The 24,521-nt window shown below is 39.0% G+C and overlaps 1 protein-coding gene across 1 annotated transcript in view; it reads right to left on the bottom strand.

The window, feature by feature from the left end:
* Positions 1 to 23,720, bottom strand: part of SMCO2 (single-pass membrane protein with coiled-coil domains 2) — a 34,183-nt gene extending 10,463 nt beyond the window's left edge. The window contains exons 1-5 of the mRNA XM_010856046.1: positions 23,578 to 23,720; positions 20,959 to 21,073; positions 13,924 to 14,054; positions 13,053 to 13,202; positions 4,212 to 4,306 (exon numbers count right to left, since the gene is read on the bottom strand). Coding sequence (XP_010854348.1) covers positions 4,212 to 4,306; positions 13,053 to 13,202; positions 13,924 to 14,054; positions 20,959 to 21,073; positions 23,578 to 23,720 — 634 coding nt within the window. The remainder of the gene's footprint in view (positions 1 to 4,211; positions 4,307 to 13,052; positions 13,203 to 13,923; positions 14,055 to 20,958; positions 21,074 to 23,577) is intronic.
* Positions 23,721 to 24,521: the final 801 nt, after the last annotated feature.

Here is a 24,521-nt window from a genome sequence, read left to right as displayed (position 1 = left end):
CCATGAAGTGATGGGACCGGATGCCATGATCTTCGTTTTCTGAATGTTGAGCTTTAAGCCAACTTTTTCACTCTCCACTTTCACTTTCATCAAGAGGCTTTTGAGTTCCTCTTCACTTTCTGCCATAAGGGTGGTGTCATCTGCATATCTGAGGTGGTTGATGTTTCTCCCCGCAATCTTGATTCCAGCTTGTGTTTCTTCCAGTCCAGCATTTCTCATGATGTACTCTGCATATAAGTTAAATAAACAGGGTGACAATATACAGCCTTGATGAACTCCTTTTCCTATTTGGAACCAGTCTGTTGTTCCATGTCCAGTTCTAACTGTTGCTTCCTGACCTGCATACAAATGATATTACTTATTAATTTACTTCTCCTTGAACTTTCCCACACGTTGCTTTTCCTATAGTTTTTTCTAACAATAGCTCACTTGGTAAAGAATCCTCCTGCAATGCAGGAGACCCCAGTCCAATTCCTGGGTCGGGAAGATCCCCTGGAGAAGGGATAGGCTACCCACTCCAGTTTGCTTGGGCTTCCCTTGTGGCTTAGCTGGTAAAGAATCTGCCTTCAATGTGGGAGACCTGGGTTCGATCCCTGGGTTGGGCAGATCCCCTACAGAATGGAAAGGCTACCCATTCCAGTATTCTGGCCTGGAGAATCCCATGTGTCCCAAAGAGTTGGACACAACTGAGTGACTTGCACTTCACTTTCACTTTTTCCTCTACCAGAGTAAACCTAAAGCCATTCTTAGGACTTTGCTTCGGTAACAACTGTATTTAAAGTCCCTTACTTATTATATTACTGTATGTGTTTTTACACAGCCTTTTCCATCAGTCTTCAGTCTTAGGACAGAGTTGTGTCAATTTTTAAAGTCACGTTTTTGAAGTATAATTTACATAGCGTGAAACTTATCTTTTAAAAGCGTCACTGTATGAACTGTATGTCACTGGTATGCAGTCACCACTACAGCACTACAGCAAGATACGGAATATTTCCATCACACCGGAAACTTCTCTGTGTTCTTTTCTCCGGCCTTTCCCCACTGCAGCCAGTGACCACTAGTCTATTTTTCATTCCTATGGTTTTGCCTTTTTCAGAAATGGGATCGTGAAGTATGTAATCTTCCAAGTCTGGCTTCTTTCACTTAGCATCATGCACTTGAGATTTAGATATGCTGTTGGATGATTAAGAAATCTCTTTTCAATCTCTGAAAAACATTCCATCATTTAGTACATACCACAGTTTATCCACTCACCAGTTGGTGCATATTTGGGCTGGTTCTAGTTTTCAAGTCTGTGCCCATTTTTTTAGAATGTATACAAAGCTATATATTTCCAGGATAGAGAATCCCCTTAACATATTCATGATGCCTTCCTTTTTCATATTTTTTTTTACATTTGCAAAATATATCTAATTTTATTTATTTATTTATATTTCTAAGTTATTTAAAAAAATTTATACTAGAGTATAGTTGATTTACAATGTTGTGTTAGTTTCAGGTAGAAAGCAAAATGATTCAGTTATACACATATTCATTCCTTTTTGGATTCTTTTCCCTTTTCACATTATCCCAAGCCCATGTTGATTTGTTTTTTTAATCTCACTGTCATTTGTCTCTGTGCTTTTTTTTCTCTCTTCATTCTTTTGATATCCATCCCTCCCTGTCCTTTCCTCCGGTAAACCCACATTTCTGTATTTTCTGACTTTTGGAGGAAATTTTTTTAAGGGGAAAAATGTTTCTTGGCCTTTGTCCTCTTCCCTTTCTTCATAATTTTCAATTTCCAAAGCCTTAGATACTGGAAAAAAAAAAAGCTGACTTTCCAACTAGCACAAAATGAAGTTGCTACATCAAAATGTTGCACTAAGCCATAGTTAAAGCAGTTTTTTCCTTGTTGAAAAATCTGTGCATGGCTTTTAATATGTGAGAGATCTAAACAAATATTACTTTCTACTATAAAAGAGGCATTTTTCTCTTTCTTTCGAAATCCTACTTAATTTAAATTTGGCTTGAACTAAAGCAGAAGCTGGCAATTTCAGTAAAAAAAAAACGTAGTTAGACACAGATTTTTTTCCATTTTTATAGACTGTTCTTCAAATGACTGAAGTTTATTAGAGAAGAAAAACTACCAGCCAGGGCTCTGAAAGTTAATTATTATCCAAAGTTGGTCACTACTCTTCTAATATTCTATGACTCTTTAAAAGGGAAAAGTAAACCGTTCTAAGAAAAGAATCTCTAAGAAATGCAAGGAGACAAAAACACTAAGAAAGCTTTGGATACTGTGAAACCAACATAAGAACTCTTCATGAAGACATCAAAGACAAACACAAATCTATCTCTTATGTTCTAGGGATGCAGTTCTTCACAAATATATATTTCCTGCATGTTTTTTTCTGTACTGGTAGGTGTCAGGATACAGATATTAAGATGAGAACTTTTCTCTTAAGGAACTCTTCATTATTTTAAGTGGCATTGATGAAAACCTGACAAATTTTTCTGTTCTAGGTAGAACAGAAAAGTCTACCTTTTTTACGTGTTGTTAGAGAATAGAAGTGGTGGTACCCAGGCAAAATGCGCTCAGAACTGACCACCAGATCCAGCATACCAGGGATCAAACCTGTGTCCTCTACAGTAGAGGCTTGGAGTCTTAATCACTGGACTGACAGGGAAATCCTTTTAATTCTTGCTCAGTTCAGTTCATTTCAGTCGCTCAGTCATGTCTGACTCTTTGCGACCCTATGAATCACAGCATGCTAGGCCTCCCTGTCCATCACTAACTCCCGGAGGTTACCCAAACTCATGTCCATCGAGTTAGTGATGACATCAGCCATCTCATCCTCTGTCGTCCCCTTCTCCTCCTGCCCCCAATCTCTCCCAGCATCAGGGTCTTTTCCAGTGAGTCGACTCTTCGCATGAGGTCGCCAAAGTATTGGAGTTTCAGCTTCAGCATCAGTCCTTCCAATGAACACCCAGGACTGATCTCCTTTAGGATGGACTGGTTGCATCTCCTTGCAGTTCAAGGGACTCTTAAGAGTCTTCTCCAACACCACAGTTTAAAAGCATCAATTCTTTGGTGCTCAGCTTTCTTCATAGTCCAACTCTTACATCCATACATGACTACTGGAAAAACCATAGCCTTGACTAGATGGACCTTTGTTGGCAAAGTAATGTCTCTGCTTTTCAATATGCTATCTAGGTTGGTCATGACTTTCCTTTCAAGGAGTAAGCGTCTTTTAATTTCATGGCTGCAATCACCATCTGCAGTGATTTTGGAGCTCCCCAAAATAAAGTCAGCCACTGTTTCCACTGTTTTCCCATCTATTTGCCATGAAGTGATGGGACCAGATGCCATGATCTAAGTTTTCTGAATGTTGAGCTTTAAGCCAACTTTTTCACTCTCCTCTTTCACTTTCATCAGGAGGCTTTTGAGTTCCTCTTCACTTTCTGCCATAAGGGTGGTGTCATCTGCATATCTGAGGTTATTTATATTTCTCCCCGCAATCTTGATTCCAGCTTGTGCTTCTTCCAGCCCAACATTTCCCATGATGTACTCTGCATATAAGTTAAATAAGCAGGGTGACAATATACAGCCTTGACGTACTCCTTTTCCTATTTGGAACCAGTCTGTTGTTCCATGTCCAGTTCTAACTGTTGCTTCCTGACCTGCATATAGGTTTCTCAAGAGGCAGGTCAGGTGGTCTGGTATTCCCATCTCTTTCAGAATTTCCCACAGTTCATTGTGATCCACACAGTCAAAGGCTTTGGCATAGTCAATAAAGCAAAAATAGATATTTTTCTGGAACTCTCTTGCTTTTTTGATGATCCAGCGGATGTTGGCAATTTGATCTCTGGTTCCTCTGCCTTTTCTAAAACCAGCTTGAACATCTGAAAGTTCATGGTTCACATATTGCTGAAGCCTGGCTTGGAAAAATTTGAGCATTACTTTATTAGCCTGTGAGATGAGTGCAGTTGTGTGGTAGTTTGAGCATTCTTTGGCATTGCCTTTCTTTGGGACTGGGATGAAAACTGACCTTTTCCAGTCCTGTGGCCACTGCTGAGTTTTCCAAACTTGCTGGCATATTGAGTGCAGCACTTTCACAGCATCCTCTTTCAGGATTTGAAATAATTCTTGTTATGACATGTTAAACAACAAATGGGGTGGGAAGAGGTTACAGAGTCCCCACAACCTCACCATTTTCCCCCAAGCCTTCAGCTTACCTCCATGTTTACCCCCTGATCAGAGTCAAGGTCCTGGTGTGATTCCAGCTTTTCAATTTGGCCCTCCAGGGATACAACCTCACTTAATAAGCTGCAAACAGACCAAGAGAGGGACTTAGTCCTGTGGCTTAAGAAAAATCTCCAATGGATAATCTTTCTTGATCTTGAAAGATCATTTCTGACTTTTCAAAAATGAAATCCTATTCCTAAAAAAGGGGGACTCTTGGGTGGTAATTGTGTTGGAATGGGAAGTCATAAATGCAATTCAAGAAAGTAAAAAACATTCTAAGTTATCTAGATAATTGTAAAGAAGTGTAGTCCTAACTGGATATAGAAGCGGAAATGTAAAATGCACTTATAACTGGTAAGGTCTGAATGAGCTCTGTCATTAATATTAATACCAATATGCATTTCTTGGTTTTAATGATACCATTGGTATCATTGGTAAAGTACCAACTCATTGGTTTTGAGTTGGACAAGATACTACCATTCGGAAGGTTGAGGGAAGGGTGCATGAGGTTATGCTATATATTTCTTTGAAAATTCCCGTGAATTTGTAATTATTTCAAAATAAAAATATAATAAGAAAATATTATTCATAATTTTAAGCCAATAAATTAAGTTAGATGAAAAGGGAAAGTTCCTTAAAAGATACATTCTACTACTGAAATATACTCAAGAGCTAGGTAGGCTGTGCAGCTCTTTGATCCTATACTATATCATTTAAAAAAATTAAATTTGTAGTTAAAATCTTGCCATAGTGAAATCTCCAGGCAATATGGCTTCACTGGTGAATTCAACCAAACAGTTAAGAAATTATGCCAGTTTTACACAAACTCATCCAGAAAATAGAGAACTGTACAAAAACATCCCAATTTTTTCTTTGATACTAAATATAAGTTTTTTTTTTTTATATTGACTATGCCAAAGCCTTTGTCTGTGTGGATCACAATAAACTGTGGAAAATTCTGAAAGAGATGGGAATACCAGACCACCTGACCTGCCTCTTGAGAAACCTATATGCAGGTCAGGAAGCAACAGTTAGAACTGGACATGGAACAACAGACTGGTTCCAAATAGGAAAAGGAGTACGTCAAGGCTGTATATTGTCACCCTGCTTATTTAACTTCATGCAGAGTACATCATGGGAAATGTTGGGCTGGAAGAAGCACAAGCTAGAATCAAGATTGCGGGGAGAAATATAAATAACCTCAGATATGCAGATGACACCACCCTTATGGCAGAAAGTGAAGAGGAACTAAAAAGCCTCTCATTAACATACATGTTAAAGATCCATTTTAGTAAGCTGAATCTAACAACAAATAAAAAGGATAATATGACCAGGTGGTATTTATTCTGGGAATTCAAGGCTGGTTCAGCATTCAAAAATCAATCATTATAATTCACCATATCAAGAGATTTATAAACGAACAAAAAACATGATCATTCACAGCTGCAGCAAAAGCTATTTAAAAAATTCAGTATCATTCCTGATTTTAAAAACAACTCAGTAAACCTGGAATAGAAGAAATCTTCTCAATCTGAGAAAGAGCAATTTAAAAACAAACAAAAGCCCAGATAATATCACACTTAATGCTCTTGTTCTTCCTGTAAGACTGAGAACTAAGTAAGTATGTCTGCTATCTGCTGTCACTCCGCCTATTCAACATCACACTAGAAGTTCTAGCCAATATAATAAGGTAACAAAAGAAAGTGAAAGGAACACAGATTGGAAAGGAAGATAGAAATCTGTCTCTATTTGGCTGATAACATAATTATCTATGTGAAAATTTTCAAATAATATGTAAAGAATATTAAAATTAATAAATGAGCTTAGCAAGGTCACAATGGAAAGTCATATACAAAATGTTAGCTGTATTTCTATATACTAGCTATTAACAATAATTTTGGGGGGCTCCAAAATCACTGCAGGTGGTGATTGCAGCCATGAAATTAAAAGACACTTACTCTTTGAAAGGAAAGTTATGACCAACCTAGATAGCATATTAAAAAGCAGAGACATTACTTTGCCATCAAAGGTCCATCTAGTCAAGGCTATGGTTTTTCCAGTGGTCATGTATGGATGTGAGAGTTGGACTGTGAAGAAGGCTGAGCGCCAAAGAATTGATGCTTTTGAACTGTGGTGTTGGAGAAGACTCTTGAGAGTCCCTTGAACTGCAAGGAGATGCACAGTCCATCCTAAAGGAGATCAGTCCTGGGTGTTCATTGGAAGGACTGATGCTGAAGCTGAAACTCCAATACTTTGGCCACCTCATGCAAAGAGTCGACTCACTGGAAAAGACCCTGATGCTGGGAGAGATTGGGGGCAGGAGGAGAAGGGGACGATAGAGGATGAGATGGCTGATGTCATCACCAACTCGATGGACATGATATTTGGGTAACCTCCGGGAGTTGGTGATAGATAGGGAGGGCTGGTGTGCTGCAATTCATGGGGTCACAAAGAGTCGGACACAACTGAGCACCTGAACTGAACTAAACTGAACAATAAGAAGCTTAAAATTTTAAAGTACCATTTATAACAGAACCAAAAACATGAAATAGATATAAATCTAAAAATATGTGAAATATCTGTACACTGAACACTACAGAACCCTGATGGAAGAAATCAAAAACCTAAATTGAGAGAAATACTGTATTCATGAATCAGAAGAGTTGCTATTGCTAAAATATTAATTATTCCCAAATGTATCTATGAATTAATGGTAGTTCCAATCAAACTCACAGAAAGATTGACAGGTTGATTGTAAAATCTACATGGAAAAGCAGACAAGAAAAGTAGAAGAGCTAAAACAATTTTGAAAAATTAAAAGAAAAAGTAATGACCTATTATAACAGGGAACTCTGCTCAATATTCTGTAATAACCTAAATGGGGAAAGAATTTGAAAAAGAATAGATACATGTATGTGTGCCTGCATACCAAGTTGTTTTAGTCCTGTCCAACTCTTTGCGACCCTATGGGCTGTAGCTGGCCAGTTTCCTCTGTCCATGGGATTCTCCTGGCAAGAGCACTGGAGTGGGTTGCCATTTCTGCCTCCAGGGGATCTTCCCAACCCGAGGATCAAATCCATGCCTCCTGCATTGCAGGTGGATTCTTAACCACTGAGCCACTGAGGTAGCCCCCTAGATACATGTATATGTATAACTAAATCACTTTGCTGCACACCTGAAACTAACACACACTAATCAGATCAGATCAGATCAGTCCCTCAGTCGCATCCAACTCTTTGCGACCCCATGAATCGCAGCACGCCAGGCCTCCCTGTCCATCACCAACTCCCGGAGTTCACTGAGACTCACGTCCATTAAGTCAGTGATGCCATCCAGCCATCTCATCCTCTGTCATCCCCTTCTCCTCCTGCCCCCAATCCCTCCCAGCATCAGAGTCTTTTACAATGAGTCAACTCTTCGCATCAGGTGGCCAAAGTACTGGAGTTTCAGCTTTAGCATCAGTCCTTTCAAAGAAATCCCAGGGCTGATCTCCTTCAGAATGGACTGGTTGGATCTCCTTGCAGTCCAAGGGACTCAAGAGTCTTCTCCAACACCACAGTTCAAAAACATCAATTCTTCAGCACTCAGCCTTCTTCACAGTCCAACTCTCACATCCATACATAACCACAGGAAAAACCATAGCCTTGACTAGACAAACTTTTGTTGGCAAAGTAATGTCTCTGCTTTTGAATATGCTATCTAAGTTAGTCATAACTTTCCTTCCAAGGAGTAAGCGTCTTTTAATTTCATGGCTGCAATCACCATCTGTAGTGACTTTGGAGCCCAGAATAATAAAGTCTGACACTGTTTACACTGTTTCCCTATCTATTTCCCATAAAGTGATGGGACCGGATGCCATGATCTTCGTTTTCTGAATGTTGAGCTTTAAGCCAACTTTTTCACTCTCCACTTTCACTTTCATCAAGAGGCTTTTTAGTTCCTCTTGACTTTCTGCCATCAGGGTGGTGTCATCTGCATATCTGAGGTTATTGATATTTCTCCTGGCAGTCTTGATTCCAGCTTGTGTTTCTTCCAGTCCAGCGTTTCTCATGACACACACTAATACTCCTAACTAATAATAATTAGCCAATAGTTAGTTATTAACTAAGAACAAATAGTTAATAACTAACTAATGCTCCATTTCCTTAGAAGAAATGGAGTAGCCTCCATAGCTGACAAAAGAGTCCAAAATGTAGTGTTTGGGAGCAATCTCAAAAATGACAGAATGATCTCTGTTTGTTTCCAAGGCAAACCATTCAATATCACAATAATCCAAGTCTATGCCCCAACCACTAATGCTGAAGAAACTGAAGTTGAACAGTTCTATGAAGACCTACAAGACCTACAGCTAACACTCAAAAAAGATATCCTGTTCATCATAGGGGACTGGAATGGAAATGTAGGAAGTCAAGAAATATTTGGAGTAACAGTCAAGTTTGGCCTTGGAGTCCAAAATGAAGCAGGGCAAAGGCTAACAGAGTTTTGCCAAGAAAATGCACTGGTCATAGCAAAAACACAAGAGAAGACTCTACACACGGACATCACCAGATAGTCAATACTGAAATCAGATTGATGATATTCTTTGCAGCCAAAGATGGAAAAGCTCTATACAGTCGGCAAACAAGATCTGTGGATCAGATCTTGAACTCCTTATTGCCAAATTTAGACTTAAACTGAAGAAAGTAGGGAAAACCAGTACACCTTTAAGGTATGACCTAAATCAAATTCCTGATGATTATACAGAGGAAGTGACAAATAGATTCAAGGGATTAGGTCTGATAGAGTGCCTGAAGAACTATGGATAGAGGTTCATGACACTGTACAGGAGGCAGTGATCAAGACCATACCCAAGAAAAGGAAATGCAAAAAGGAAAAATGGTTGTCTGACAAGGCCTTCCAAATAGCGGAGAAAAGAAGAGAAACAAAAGGCAAAGGAGAAAAGAAAAGATAATGCTCATCTGAATGCATAGTTCCAAATAAAGGCAAGGAGAGATACAAAAGCCTTCCTCAGTGATCAATGCAAAAGATAGAGGAAAACAATTGAATGGGAAAGACTAGAGATCTCTTCAAGAAAACTAGAGATACCAAGGGGACATTTCATACAAAGATGGGTACAATAAATGGTATAGACCTAATAGCAGCAGAAGATATTAAGAAGTGGCAAGAATACACAGAAGAACAACACAAAAAAGATCTTCATGACCCAGATAACCACAATGGTGTGATCATTCACCTAGAGCCAGACATCCTAAAATGTGAAGTCAAGTGGGCTTTAGGAAGCATCACTACGAACAAAGCTAGTGGAGGTGATAGAATTCTAGTTGAGCTAGTTCAAATCCTAAAAGATGATGCTGTGAAAGTGCTGCACTCAATATGCCAGAAAATTTGGAAAACTCAGCAGTGGCCACAGGACTGGAAAAGGTCAGTTTTCATTCCAATCCCAAAGAAGGGCAACATCAAAGAATGTTCAAACTACCGCACAATTGCACTCATCTCACATGCTAGCAAAGTTGTACTTAAAAGTTACCAAGCCAGGCTTCAACAGTATGTGAACTGTAACCTTCCAGATGTTCAAGCTGGATTTAGAAAAGGCAGAGCAACCAGAGATCAAATTGCCCACATCCGTTGGATCATCAAAAAAGCAAGAGAGTTCAAGAAAACCATGTACTTCTGCTTTACTGATTATGCCAAAGCCTTTTGATCATAACAAACTGTGGAAAATTCTACAAGAGACGGGAATATCAGACCACCTTACCTGCCTCTTGAGAAATCTGTATACAGGTCAAGAAGCAACAGTTAGAACCGGACCCAGAGCAATGAACTGGTTCCAAATTGGGAAAGGAGTACGTCAAGGCTGTATATTGCCACCTTGCTTATTTAACTTAAATGCAGAGTACATCATGCAAAATGCCAGGCTGGATGAAGCACAAACTGGAATCAAGATTGCCAGGAGAAATATCAGTAACCTCAGATATGCAGTTGATACCACCCTTATGGCAGAAAGTGAAGAGGAACTAAAGAGCTTCTTGATGAAAGTGAAAGAGGAGAGTGAAAAAAATGGCTTAAAACTCAACATTCAGAAAACGAAGATCATGGCATCTGGTCCCATCATCTCCTGGCAAATACATGAGGAAACAATGGAAACAGTGACAGACTTTATTTTCTTGGACTCAAAATCACTGCAGGTGGTGACTGTAGGCATGACATTAAAAGACGCTTGCTCCTTGGAAGAAAATGTATGACCAAATTAGACAGCATATTAAAAAGCACAGACATTACTTTGCTGACAAAGGTCTGTCTAGTCAAAGCTATGGTTTTTCCTGTAGTCATGTATGGATGTGAGAGTTGGACTCTAAAGAAAGCTGAGCCCCAAAGAATTGATACTTTTGAACTGTGGTGTTGTAGAAGACTCTTGAGAGTCCCTTGGACTGCAAGGAGATCCAACCAGTCAATCCTAAAGGAAATCAGTCCTAAATAGTCATTGGTAGGACTGATGCTGAAGCTGAATGTCCAATACTTTGGCCACCTGATGGGAAGAACTGACTCCTGGTAAAGACCCCGATGCTGAGGAAGATTGAAGGCAGGAGGAGAAGGGGAAAACAGAGGATAAGATTGTTGGATGGCATCAGTGACTCGATGGACATGAGTTTGAGCAAGCTGTGGGAGTTGGTGATGGACAGGGAAGCCTGGCATGCTGCAGTCCATGTGGTCATAAGGAGTCGGACACGACTGAGTGACTGAAGTGAACTGAACTGAAACTAACACAACGTTGTTAATCAACTCTACTCCAACATAAAATAAAATTTTAGTTTAAAAAAGAAAAGGAATAAAGTCTAATAAAAAGTAGTATTTGACTTAGAAAAAAATTAGAACAAAACTGAATACACTCATTACCTAATTTTAAAGACTTAATATAAAGCTACAGTAATCATGGTAGTGTGGTATTGTTGCTGTTTTAGTCGCTAAGTCACGTCCAACTCTTTTGAGATCCCATAAACTGTAGCCCACTAGAGGACAGGCTCCTCTGTCCCTGGGATTACCCAGGCAAGCTTCTGGAGTGGGTTGCCAGTTCCATCTAAAGGGGATCTCCCTACCCAGAGATTGAAGCCACATCTCCTGCATTGGCAGGCAGATTCTTCACTACGGAGCCACCACGGTAGACCCAAGTGAATGTTTACAGTGTCTTTATTAATGATTGCTAAAAAAAAAATCTAAATATGTCTCAGTTAGTGAAAGAATCAATTGTAGCATATTTATATAAGGGAATACTGTTCAGCAACAAAAAGGAACAAATTATTGATGTGTACAACATGGATGAATCTCAAATTATATTCTTTATGCTAAGGAAAGATGGTTGACTCAAAAGGCTGCATGCTATGTAATTCCACTTCTGTGACATTCTAGAATAGGCAGAGCTGTACAGACAGAGCGTAGATGAGTGGTCACTAGCAGCCTGGGGAGAGGTGTTAACTATAAAAGAGTATGAGGGATGTGGGGAGTGATCAAAGTGTTCTTTATCTTCACTGTGCTGGCTAAACAATAGTATGCATTTTTCAAAACTTGCAGAACTGTACAATAAAAGATATAATTTTACATTATGTAAATTATAACTTAGTTTTAAAAATGGAAAAAAATAGTTTTGGGCCATACCACACAGTTTGTGAGATCTTCGTTTTCTGACTAGGGATTGAACCCATGCCCCCTGCAGTGAAAGCGTGGAGTCCTAGCCACTGAAGCAGCAGGGAATTCCCATGGAAAGAAACTTTAATGTGCTGAGTTTGAATTAATAAAAACACAGAATCTTTTAAAATCCAAATATTATTCATGCTCTGGAAGAAAAAGGGGGGTACCTTGAATAGGATAGTCAGAAAACTGATACAGAGATGTTTAGCTAAAGGTATGGTGATGTTTAACTGAATATAAAGATGTTTAACTGAAAGGCAAAGAAACATGTAGAAGAGTAGCCCTGCAGTAAGAAAGAGTTTGGAATGTGGTAGGAAGATTCAGAAGGCCAGAGGGATTTATTTTTTAAAATAGCTTCCATTTATTAATTGCTATTGTATGTCAGGCACTGTATTAAATGGCTTAAAGAAACAGTTTATTAACCTGTCCAAGAAAGGTCAATATCAAGATTCAAACCTGGGTTCCTCTGACTCCAAAGCCCAGTCTCTATGCCAGTGACTGCATAAATAACAACTTTGTCATTTCTGTTTCATCTTGAAACTTTTAACCTGAATTCAGATATGCATTTTCAAGCACACTTTAACAGTTTTTTCATGTCATACTGGTTGGATTCCTTTGGACAATACTGGATAAAACTCAAGGATCACTGGAAACCTCAGTATGTCCTTTTGATAACTGTTAATGTGGCTTCAAGGAGAGAATCTCTGAGGGCAGTCTTTCACTTGAGAGAAGAGAGAGCAAAGATGCAGATAACTTTGATGTAGGCTTCAAGATTCTGTGGCATGACTTTTAATTCTAAGGCTTTATGCTTCCCAGGTCTTCCCAGATGGCACTAGTGGTAAAGAATACACCTGTCAATGCAGGAGACATAAGAGATGCAGGTTCAGGCCCTGGGTTGGGAAGATGCCCTGGAGAAGGAAATGGCAACCCACTCCAGGATTCTTGCCTGGAGAATCCCATGGACAGAGGAGCCTGGTGAGCTACAGTCCATAGGGTTGCAAAGAGTCAGACACGACTGAAGTGACTTAGCACATATACTTCTTATCCTAAAGATTTTACCCACCTTAAACCTGTAGTTTCATAAATTTCTGAAGATATGAAACTTTTCATTATTTTCTGACCCACCCCAACACCCTACAATTACCTCTTCACTGTGTTTTCTGTTAGGCTTATTTTTTGTATAATATTTTTAATTTTCTCCATCCAGCCTATGTGATCAGCTCCAAGTTCTTTCACTTGTAGACCCATCCGTGTATTCCAGTGGTTAAGCTGAAAGAACATGTTCTCCTGACTCCTACAGAGATATGATTATGATCAGTTTTAAGGTAGAAAATGGGAGACATCTCACAAAGCCTGAAACCCCCTTTCTATGGGTGGCAAATAGGTCTGCTTATTCATTTTCTGTCACCAAAATAGGCCAAATAGGCACTTAGGCTTTAAGAAAGGAGTTTGGACATTTATTTAATATCCATTTTAACAGACTTTTTTAAGGCTGGAGAAAATAAAGTGTGTTTTATATTCAGTAAACAATGTAGATATATTTTTAATTTTCCTGCATGGAATGAATATTAAGTGTTGATTTCAGGAAGGTGGTTGCATCTTGTTGAAGGAGAAGTTATGTTAGGTGTTGATTTCAGGATGGTGGTTACATCTGGGTGAAGGAGAAGAAGTTATATTAATACATAGGGAAAGGGTGCATAAGGATTCAACCATACATTTTTTATTATAATTACAATATTTTTCATCTCTAGAAAATTAACTAAGAGTGATGAGATGTGTAATAAGTCCAGGGTCCAAAGAAAAGCATGAAAAGAGAACCCCATGGTCTCCCTATGTCCCGCTTCATCTTTCTTGCTGGAATAGGTAGGTAGTTACTTGTGCATGTGATTGCTTTGTGGTTCAAGACATGTACTGATTTAAAATCTTCTAAGCTTTCCATAAGCTCTCTGCTAAGTTTCATTCTCCCCTCCACAAAACACTACTCAGTGTTCCCTCTTGCATTCGCCAAGGCTTACTGTTCAAGGATGTTCTCCTCTGAAAACTGCAAAGATGTGGATGCTTGGGGATCTTCATGTTGAATGTGATCTCTTTCTTGCTCATCCTGTTCATTCTGCAGGTCCTGGCCATGCCCAGCCTTCAGCTCCAACTTATCCTGATAAAGATCATGAAGGACCAAAGCAGAACAGAAGGGTTATCACAAGAGGTAGTGGCCCTTCTATGGTACCCATGCCCTCATTACCCTTTCCGAGGCTGGAGTCCTCGGATGCGTTTGTGAGATAGGCTGACATGCCCTCTGCTCTGTGACAGAGGAAGGCTGGGGCAGGAATGTGGAGAGTACGAAGAACAGATCAACCTCTTGTTGATACACCTGTACAGATCATTGGCCAAGTCAGTAGGAACAGCATTCACCTACCTCTACAAATTGCTTTTCAGCACATCATCCTTTAAATGACAGCCCTGACATGGATAAATGTAGGTACTGAAACTCCCTAGGCCATTCATTCATATTTAGTGATTTGGCCAAGGTCACATGATGCAGTGAGTTAAGTGATGACCCCCCGAAAGATATGTCCATGTCCTAATACTAGGCCCCCTGAGAATGTGACCTTGTTTGGAAAAAAGGGTCTTTGCAGATGTAATGAATTTAATAATGATCTTGAGATGAGATTACCTTGGATGACCTGGGTGGATCCTAAATCCTATGATGAGTATCCTAATTAGAAACAGAAGAGGAGAAGACATAGACAGAGAAACTCATGTGGAGATGGAGGCACATTGTAGTTTTTGCAGCCACAAACTAAGGAATGCCCAGAGTCACCAAAATCTGGAAAAGGAATGGAAAAATTCTCCCCAAAAGCCTTCAGAGGAAGTGTGGTCTCGCTGACCCCTTGATTTTGGATTGTTGGCCTCCAAAACTATGACAGAATACATTTTTTTGTGTGTGGCTTTAAACCACAAAGTCTAATTTGTTATAGCTACCACAAGAAATCAACCCATATGGCTGGTAAGTATATGGACTAGAATTTGAACTAGGTTTTCTGATTCCCAAACCATGGCTCTTTTCATTGTACCTAGGACTTGGGTTCAGATTAAGGAATACCTAGTTCCTACCTCTGGTGCTTTCACAACCCAGTGGCGCCTCACCAGAGATGAAGGATTATTACATTTACAGATGAAGAAACCAAGGCTAGATTTTCGAAGTATGATGTGACTCCACTATCTCTTAGCTACCGCTTTGTAAATAAAAGGCATCCACAATTTCAATTTCTTTCCACTAAATCTTTGGCCAGGATATTTAAAAGCAGCAGAAACACTGTGATGTAGAGAAAGACAACCACACTGGGAAGCAGAGAACAGGAGTCTAAGGCTTGTTCTACCGCTGTGAGTGTTGAACAAGTCACTTAACCACCATAAAGCTCAGCTTCCTAGGCTAGCAAGAAAATTGAGCCAGACCATCTCTAGAGTTCTATGTCCAATAATCTCTGATGACATTTCATATCTTCATCAGTCATTTTACTGTAGTGGTTAATATATCACAAAAGAGTCAAAAGGCAAGAAATAGAAATAAAAAGAGTTTTTTAAAAAAAAATCTACAGGACTAGGACTTCCCTGATGGTCCTGTGGTTAACTTTCCCTTCTAATGCAGAGAGTATGAGTTCAATCCCTGGTCAGGGAGTTAGGATCCCACAGGCCTCATGGCCAAAAAAAACCCAAAGCATAAAACAGGGGCAATATTGTAACACATTCAATAAGGACTTTAAAAATAAGTAAATAAAATCTATAGGACTAAATAAAACCTACAGGACTAAACACATAAAGAAATGTGTGTGTTTTTAAAATAACAGACTAAATGTTGCATAAAATACACAGCCTAAGGGTTTCCCTCATAGCTCAGTTGGTAAAGAATCTGCCTGCAATCCAGGAAACCCAGGTTTGATCCCTGGGTTGTGAAGATCCCCTGGAGAAGGAAACGGCAATCCACTCCAGTATTCTTGCTTGGAAAATCCCATGGAGAGAGGAACCTGGTTGGCTACAATTCATGGGGTCACAGGAGTCGGACATGACTTAGCGACCAAACCAAGGGCATTGAAAGTGAAAGTTGCTCAGTCGTGTTTGACTCTTTGTGACCCTGAAGACTACACGGTCCATTGAATTCTCCAGGCCAGAATACTGGAGTGGGTAGCCTTTCCCTTCTCCAGGGGATCTTCCCAATACAGGGATCAAACCCAGGTCTCCCGCTTTGCAGGCAGATTCTTTACCATCTGAGCCACAAGGGAAGCTAAAGACATTACTTTCCATTATGTGCAGCTTTTGGAAGAGCTCATATTGCTCGGAAAGTGAAAAATGGAACTCATCATATTTCCCCTCAACTAGTCTAGTTCCCCACTGTTGTATATGGCCCCCCATTCATCCAAATGTCTCTGTCTGAAGACTGGAAGAAGTCCTTGAATTGTCATGGGAGACATTCTTTTCCCTCCTCGTTACCCATTTCATATCCGCTTAGTATAGTATCCACTAAACTGCTTATCTTTTCAGTCAGTGTCCTTGCATCTCTGCTCATGGCATCCCAGTCGGGGCCCTATCTCAAGTCCTCATCAGTTCCTGCCTCCTATTGGTGTCCTGGCTTCCTGCCTGCATCCTGCTCTATCCTGGCCTCAGCATCCTGCCTGCCTGCTTGCCGGTCATGCCTTTTCCTGCACCCTTCCTCTCTCACAACACTGTTTCTCTTTGACTCCTTTATCTTTGCATGTGCTATGCCTTCTTTCTGAAATGCTTTTCTTCTATCTAGACCATCTTTCAAAACTCAGTTGTCATATCCCCAGTCTTAAGCTCTCCCTCCTGTATACTTCATTAGCACATCTGCTCCTTCTAGGGTGGATTTTTTGTACACACCCTTGTTCTTGCCTGAGTCCCTCCTAGTGTGTGAGCTCACTGAAGGGAAAGAATTATATATATAATATCCTAGCACATTTGTTGTTGTTCAGTCACTCAGTCCTGTCCAACTCTTTGCGAGCCCATGGACTGCAGCATGCCAGGCTTCTCTGTCCTTCACCATCTTCTGGAGCTTGCTCAAACTCATGTCCATTGAATCGATGATGCCATCCAACCATCTCATCCTCTGTTGTCCCTGTCTCCTAACACATAGTGGATGCTAAGTGGTTATAGAAATACATTCTGTTTGTGAGAGATGCAAACAAAAGCAGGAAATAGGAAAGTCTGTTCACTGACCTGGCATCCGAAATCGGCACTATATATAGCATGCCAGGGACTGAAAATGGGAAGCCAGTGCAAAATCTTCATTTCCAAGTGTTTTAGGGGGCTTTGATGGTTAGACATGGCAGCTTTGGCAGTCTAGCTAAAAAGCCTATTTTGTTAATTAAAAAAACAGTTGACCTTATTTTGCTCCTCTTAACTCTTTGTCCATTTCCTGAAATTGTCCTTTAAATCTTTGTCTTATAAAAGACAAATGTAAGATTATGCAAAGTAGAGACCTTCTGGTTTGCTTTCAGAGAATAAAAGGAAAAGATTTCTTCCTCAAGAAGTCATATGTTTGTCCTTTTTTCAGCACAGAGCTAAATTTATTAATAATTATTTGTTAATTATGTGACTGCATGTGATTTATTTTTCTGTCATTAAAGGATTTTCCATATAAATAAATGAACATAAAGAAATACAATCATAAATTTTAAAAAATATTTTCTTAAACCTTTATGCCCTGACTTGAAGTTTGTAAGAAATAGTCTATAATAATGAAGGCATTATACCCTTCATATAGCCTGCGCGTGTAGACTATGTGATAAATCTTATGGAGTGAATAATTTTATTATCTAACTAGACTTATTCTATCCCAGGCCAACAAGTGATAGCATCATTGTTCACTGACTAATAGTAGGAACATTTTCCTGGAGTCCACTGACAAGGACCCCACAAAGAAGCAGATAACAGTATTTATAGAGTTTTACCTTCAATTTATGTGTTCACTAAGTTCATGGCTCCCACATCTCATTTTCCCTTTTCTTTCCCCTCTTTAAGACTCCTCTTCTAATTTAGAAGAGGAGTTTTTTGTTTGGTTTGTTTGTTTGTTTGTTTTTTTTGTAATGGGTATCTGTCTCTTTCCACTTTTTGACTGTCTCATTATTATCTATACTCCACACATCTAACTCTATCCCTTCACACCTTCTATCCCCTTCTTTTTCTTTTTTCTGTATATTTATTTTTATGTATTTATTTTGCTGTACCAGGTCTAGTTACAGCACTCAGGATCTTCTGTCCTGTGACATCTTTCAGTTGCAGCATGCGGACTCTTAGTTGTAGCATGTGGGATCTAGTTCCCTGACAAGGGATCAAACCCGATTGTCCTGCATTGGGAGCTCAGAGTCTTAGCCACTGGACCACCAGGGAAGTCCCACTTCTATTTCTTTTGTTTCTTTTTCTTTTTTCCCTTACTGCAGAGTCCTTGAAAGTAAAGTCCAGCTTAGGATATTCTTTGAGGACTCTTCCTTCTACGGATTGTAGAGTTGGCTGGCTATCCCCAAGCCCAGAAAGTATTCAAAAGAGAAGTAGACAAAAAGATGAATCCTGGACTTCCTTTGAGGGTTGAATAAGCCTCAGAATAGGAAATACCCACTCCACAGATTGGAAAGCACCTTCCTCTATAGCCAGTAACCTGGGGAATCTATGGGGGAGATTCGCATATCAATAATAAAAGGAATCTTAGCCATGCATTTGCTTTGAACTAAATGAAAGCATAAACTCTTTCCATGACAAATTCCAGCATCAAGTTTCTCCATTCATGTCAGCTAGATGACTGAATTTCAAAGACTGAGAGAGGTTCAGACTGAATTAAGAGTAAATTAGTGCTCATTTCAATAGCATATATACTAATATTTGAATGATACAGAGATTAACATGGCCCCTGAACAAGGATGACATGCAAATTCATGAAGTGTTCCATATTTTTTGAGAAAGTTAAAAAAAAACTCATTTAAAATTGCTTCAAAAGGAATAAAACACCTAGGAATAAATAACCAAAGAGATTAAAGACCTATACTCTGAAAAGTATAAAAAAATTAATGAAGGAAATTGAAGATGATACAAGAAATGGAATGATATCCTATACTCTTGGATTGGAAGAATTAATATTATTAAAATGATCATACTACCCAAAACAGTCTACAGATTTAATGCAATCTCTACTAAAAATACCCAGGACATTTTTCATAGAACTAAAACAAATAATAATAAAATTTATATGGAACCACAAAAAGACCCTAAATTACCAGAACAATCCTGAGAAAAAAGAAAAATGCTGAAAGTATCACCCTTCCAGACTTTAGACTATACAACAAGACTATAATAATTGCAACAGCATGGTACTAGCACATAGATCAATGGAAGAGAATAGAGAGCCCAGAAATAAACCCATACATCTATGGTTAATTAGTCTTTAACAAAGAAGACAGGAATATACAATGGAGAAAAGACAGTCCCTTCAATAAGTGGTGCTGGAAAATCTGGACAATCACATGTAAAACAATGAGATTAGAACATTTCCTTACACTGTAACAAAAATAAACTCAAAATGGTAAATTGTTAGAAGAGAACATAGGCAGAACACACTTTGACATAAATTGCAGCAATATTTTTTTGTGATCTCCCTAAGGCAAAAAATAAAATAAAAGCAAAAATAAACAAATGGGACATAAACAGAAAAGTGGTATCACCTCACACCAATCAGAATGGCCATCATCAAAAAGTCTGCAAGTAACAAACACTGGAGAGGGTGTGGAGAGAACGGAGCCCTCCTTACAGTGTTGGTGGCACTGTGAATTGTTTGAGACCCCATGGATCATAGCCTCCCAGGCTCCTCTATCCATGGAATTCTCCAGGTAAGAATACTGGAGTGGGTTGTCATGCCCTTTTCCAGGGGATCTTCCTGACCCAGGGATCAAACCCAGGTCTCCTGAAATGCAGGCAGATTCTTTATTGTTTGAGCTACCCAGAAAGTCCATGGATATTCCTTAAAAAACTAAAAATGAAGTTACCATATGAGCCTGCAATCCCACTTCTGGGCACATATCTGGAGATATCTAATCCTTTACAATGACCTAAATCAAATCCCTTGCGATTATACTGTGGAAGCGACAAATACATTCAAGGGATTCGATCTGATAGACAGAGTGCCTGAAGAACTATGGACAGAGGTTCGTGACATTGTACAGGAAGTGGTGATCAAAACCATCCCCCAGAAAAAGAAATGCTAAAAGGCAAAATGGTTGTCTGAGGAGGTCTTACAAATAGCTGAGAAAAGAAGAGAAATGAAAGGCAAAGGAGAAAAGGAAAGACATATCCATCTGAATGCAGAGTTTCAAAGAATATCTGGAGAAAATCATAAGTCAAAAGGATACATGCACCTATGGTAGCACTATTTCCAATAGCCAAGACATGGAAGCAGCCTAGATGTCCAGTGACAGATGAATTTAGATAAAGGAATAGATAATAGAATATTACTCATACACAAAGAAGAATGAAATAATCCCATTTGTAGCAATATGGATGAACCTAGAGATTATCATTCTAAGTGAAGTAAGCCGGGCAGAGAAAGACAAATATCAGATGATATCACTTATACGTGGAATCTAATACATATATTTATTTTCTTGGGTTCCAAAATCACTGTGAATGGTGACTGCAGCCATGAAATTAAAAGATGAGTAATGGATCTCTGTAATGCATCCTATTGGGAGACAATTTACAATTCAAGAACAAACCTACATAGAGTAATTTTCCCTGAGGTGAAACATGTCACAGTTATTTTGTAAATTACAAGAACAAAAATAATGTAATGCACAATTCTCTGTATGGGAACACTATTAAGTCCGTTGTGTAATAACAGCTGCCTTCAGAAGAAAGAGTACCTCCCTCTTTTTCAAGCTCTGAACATCTTGTACCTGTTAGGAGGAAACCTTAAGATATATCCTTACCATTTTAGGATATGAAATGTGAAGTTTCTCTCTTCACCCACTGTGATGTTTAAGTCTGTCTCTTACCCATTTTTTAGTCTCCAAATCTTGAAGGAAGTCAGTTTGACGGTTTTCAGAGAAAATGTCTTCATCATCTGTTCTGTCCAAGTTGTGGTCCATTTTGGTAAATTCCCTTAGCAAACTGTAAGTCACACGATGGAGAGGTTATTATTATGTCTTCAGTCTACAGTTTAGGGCTGCCCCAAACATTTCTAAAGGAAGAACACCTGGATCTTTCTGGCCCCCAAAAGCACCTGCTACTCTTGTACTGATTTTATTGTGTGTGAGTAATGTCTAGTGCAGTGTATTACTTGAGATAGAAATAGAGAGGCTGGATAAATATTTGTTGATTGACTTAATAAATGATTTAACAGTGAGATTCTGAATTCTAAAGCCACTGCACGAATATACTGTGTGTGTGCAAATGTATGTGTAAAATAAACAAATAATAAATGTTCTTCTTTTAAAAGTAGAATTAAAAAGTATCATATGGTAAAACCCTGGTAGTTCAGCAATTAGGAATCCACGATTTCACTGCTGAAGGCCTGGGATTGACCCCTGCTTGGGGAACTAAGACCCTATAAGCCATGCAGCATGGCACCCCTCCCCTAAAGAAGAGTGTCTTGTGGTTCATAGGAAAGGAGTAAGTCTGTGCTACCATCATGATCTCTAGATTCCGAGATGTCCTCCTCCCAACATTCACTAGTTTATTTATTCTTCCACAGAGATTCTATGCGTAAATAAGCAGCTATGTTTATGTAAATATATATATATATGCTTTTAAAAATACAAATTAGAGGATATTACATACACTTACTGTACTTTTTACGGCTTCTGTAGAAGTTCAGGCAGTAAAGCACCCACCTGCAATGCAGGAGACCAGGGTTCAATCCCTGGGTCAGAAAAATCCCCTGGAGAAGGAGATGGCCACCCACTCCGGTATTCTTGCCTGGAGAATTCTATGGACAGAGGAGCCTGGAGGGCTACGGTCCACAGAGTGGCAAAGAGTTGGACATGACTGAGTGACTAATACACATACGCTGTACTTTATATTTCTTTTTTAATGACTTCTTTTGGAGTCCATTTCATATTAGTACTTATAGAGCTGCCTCATTTTAAACATTGTTATATGGTATTCCCTCCTGAGGCTATATCATAATTTGCTAATCAGTTCTCTATTTATATGCATTGTTTCTAATCAATTACCACTACAAACAATGCTGCAATGAATGTCCCTACACGTCTATGTGTATATGTGCAAGAATATCTATTGAATAAGCTCTACAATAGAATTGCTGGGTCAATAGACACATATACTTTAAAATGTGTGTGTGTGTGTGTGCGCATCAGTAGCTCAGCCATGTCTGACTCTTTGCTACCTCATGGACTGTAGTCTGCCAGGCTCCTCTGTCCAGGGAATTTTCCAGGCAAGAATACTGGAGTGGGTTGCCATTTCCTCCTCTAGGGGATTTTCCCAACCCAGGGATCAAACACGAATCTCTGGCGCCTCCTGCATTGGCAGACAGATTCTTTACTATTATGCTACCTGGGAAGCCCAAAATTTTGATAGAGTTTACCAAATTATGTTTTAAAGAGGCTAAATCCATTTAAAATTCCAGAAAAAAAAATGATGAAAGTTCCTGTTTTCCCATTATTTTCTAAAATCATGTATTAGAAACGTTTTTGATCTTTGTCAATCTGGTAAATTTAAACTGGTTTATCACTGTAGTTTTAATCTCTTTTTATGAGAGTTTGAACATCTTTACCTGTGTGTATAAAACTCGTTTGTGTTTCCTTTGTTGTGGTAATTGTGTTGATAATCCCTTGCCTATTATCTATTGGACTATTGTTATTTTGCTGGACTGCATATATGTGTGTAGATGTGTACACACACATACTCACATATACTGCTGAATGAATCACAATATACAAGTGATAAAGGCCTATGGCAGTAGTTTCTTACATATGGGTCTTGAACCTTGAGGTGGGGGGCCTTCTCTACCTATCCTTCAGAGAAAGTGGTCCTGGAATCAATGTACATTTCTATAGATTTAAAAAATACTGCTGACATATAAACATAATATAACATAAACATATACTGTTTCCAAATGTATATGCTACTGTTATTAATAAGTTATAAATGAATTTTAAAACATCTTTGATGTAGTAGCTTTTTTGACATATGAGAGGTTCTGAGAAATCTTTTCCTTTAAAAAATTGCTTTTGATTTAAAAAGGTTGTAAACCATTTTTATAGTATACAATTTTATCATATATTGACAAATGCATGTATATGAATATTTGTACTTCCTCTACTCTAGAAACCATTTTAAATGGTTGATATCTTTAGCAGGTTAAGATAATAAAAGTACAATACATGAATATTTTTCCACAAACTGAGACTAGAATCTTGACCATTCCTATTGACAGATATCTGCCTAGTTTCTGACCGTAGTTCCCTTTACTGTCTCATTGGAACTACCACACTACATATTCTTTAGGTCAAAACTAGAAGAATTGTAGAGAAGGATGTCAACCCAAACCCTGAATTTGGAAATCTCATCCTTTGGTCCTACCAGCCTGAGGAAGTCTCCAGACAAGACCAAGGACCAAGGACCAAAGACCAAGACAAAGGACCCCTGGGAGCTCAGCCCTGACTTGTTTCTGCACTGCGCCTTCAGCTGCATCAATGTTTTGAAGAAAGCCATTGTTTTTCTCTGTCAACTCTTGCTCCTTCCCAACCAGCTTCATCTGCAGAGGCATCTCATCACTTAGCTTTGTGAGAGCCATCTCTTCAGCACTGCAGGGGTGATGGTATATTTCTTTGTACTTGTAAAGCTGATGTTTGTTTTATTCTTTTCATATTGTGGACAAGTAAGTTATTTCTCATTTTTCACTACTATGAACAATATAGTGGGCTTCTCTGGTGGCTTAGACAGTAAAGCATCTACCCGCAATGCAGGAGACCCAGGTTCAATCCCTGGGTTGGAAAGACCCCCTGGAGAAGGAAATGGCAATCCACTCCAGTATTTTGCCTGGGAAATCCCATGGACAGAGGAGCCTGGCAGGCTCCAGTTCATGGGGTTGCAAAGAGTCGGACATGACTGAGCAACTAACACACAATCAATATAGTAATGAATATCCCTGTTTGGGAATTTTCAGTGCGTCTCTATTACTTACTTAGAATACCAGGAACTCCCGGTAATATGATATACTGATTTTTTTAAGGATTTAGAAAAATATTCCCAAATTTCTTTCTTAAAGGTTCAACCATTATATGGTATATGTCCGGTAGCTGTGTATGAGAACAAGAAACTTCCTGCCTGCCTGATAGGCAAGTGTTAGCTGGAGAGCAGAGAACTGAATTGTAAAGACTATGTAAGTAGTAAGAAAAATCATAGTGAAAGGAAATAGGAAAGAAGGTAGAAAGGGTGAGACAGATTCTGGAAAGCTCATATGAAAAGCCACAAGAAAGTATTTAAGTGAAATGTATCTGGTAGTAATCAGAGAAGGCAATGGCAACCCACTCCAGTACTCTTGCCTGGAAAATCCCATGGACCGAGGAGCCTGGTGGGCTGCAGTCCATGGGGT

This window comes from Bison bison, unplaced genomic scaffold, assembly GCF_000754665.1.
Source record: "Bison bison bison isolate TAMUID 2011002044 unplaced genomic scaffold, Bison_UMD1.0 scf7180017864370, whole genome shotgun sequence".
Classification (NCBI taxonomy): domain Eukaryota; kingdom Metazoa; phylum Chordata; class Mammalia; order Artiodactyla; family Bovidae; genus Bison; species Bison bison.
Note: the sequence above shows the minus strand (reverse complement) of the source record. Positions and strands in the feature narration are given on the sequence as shown.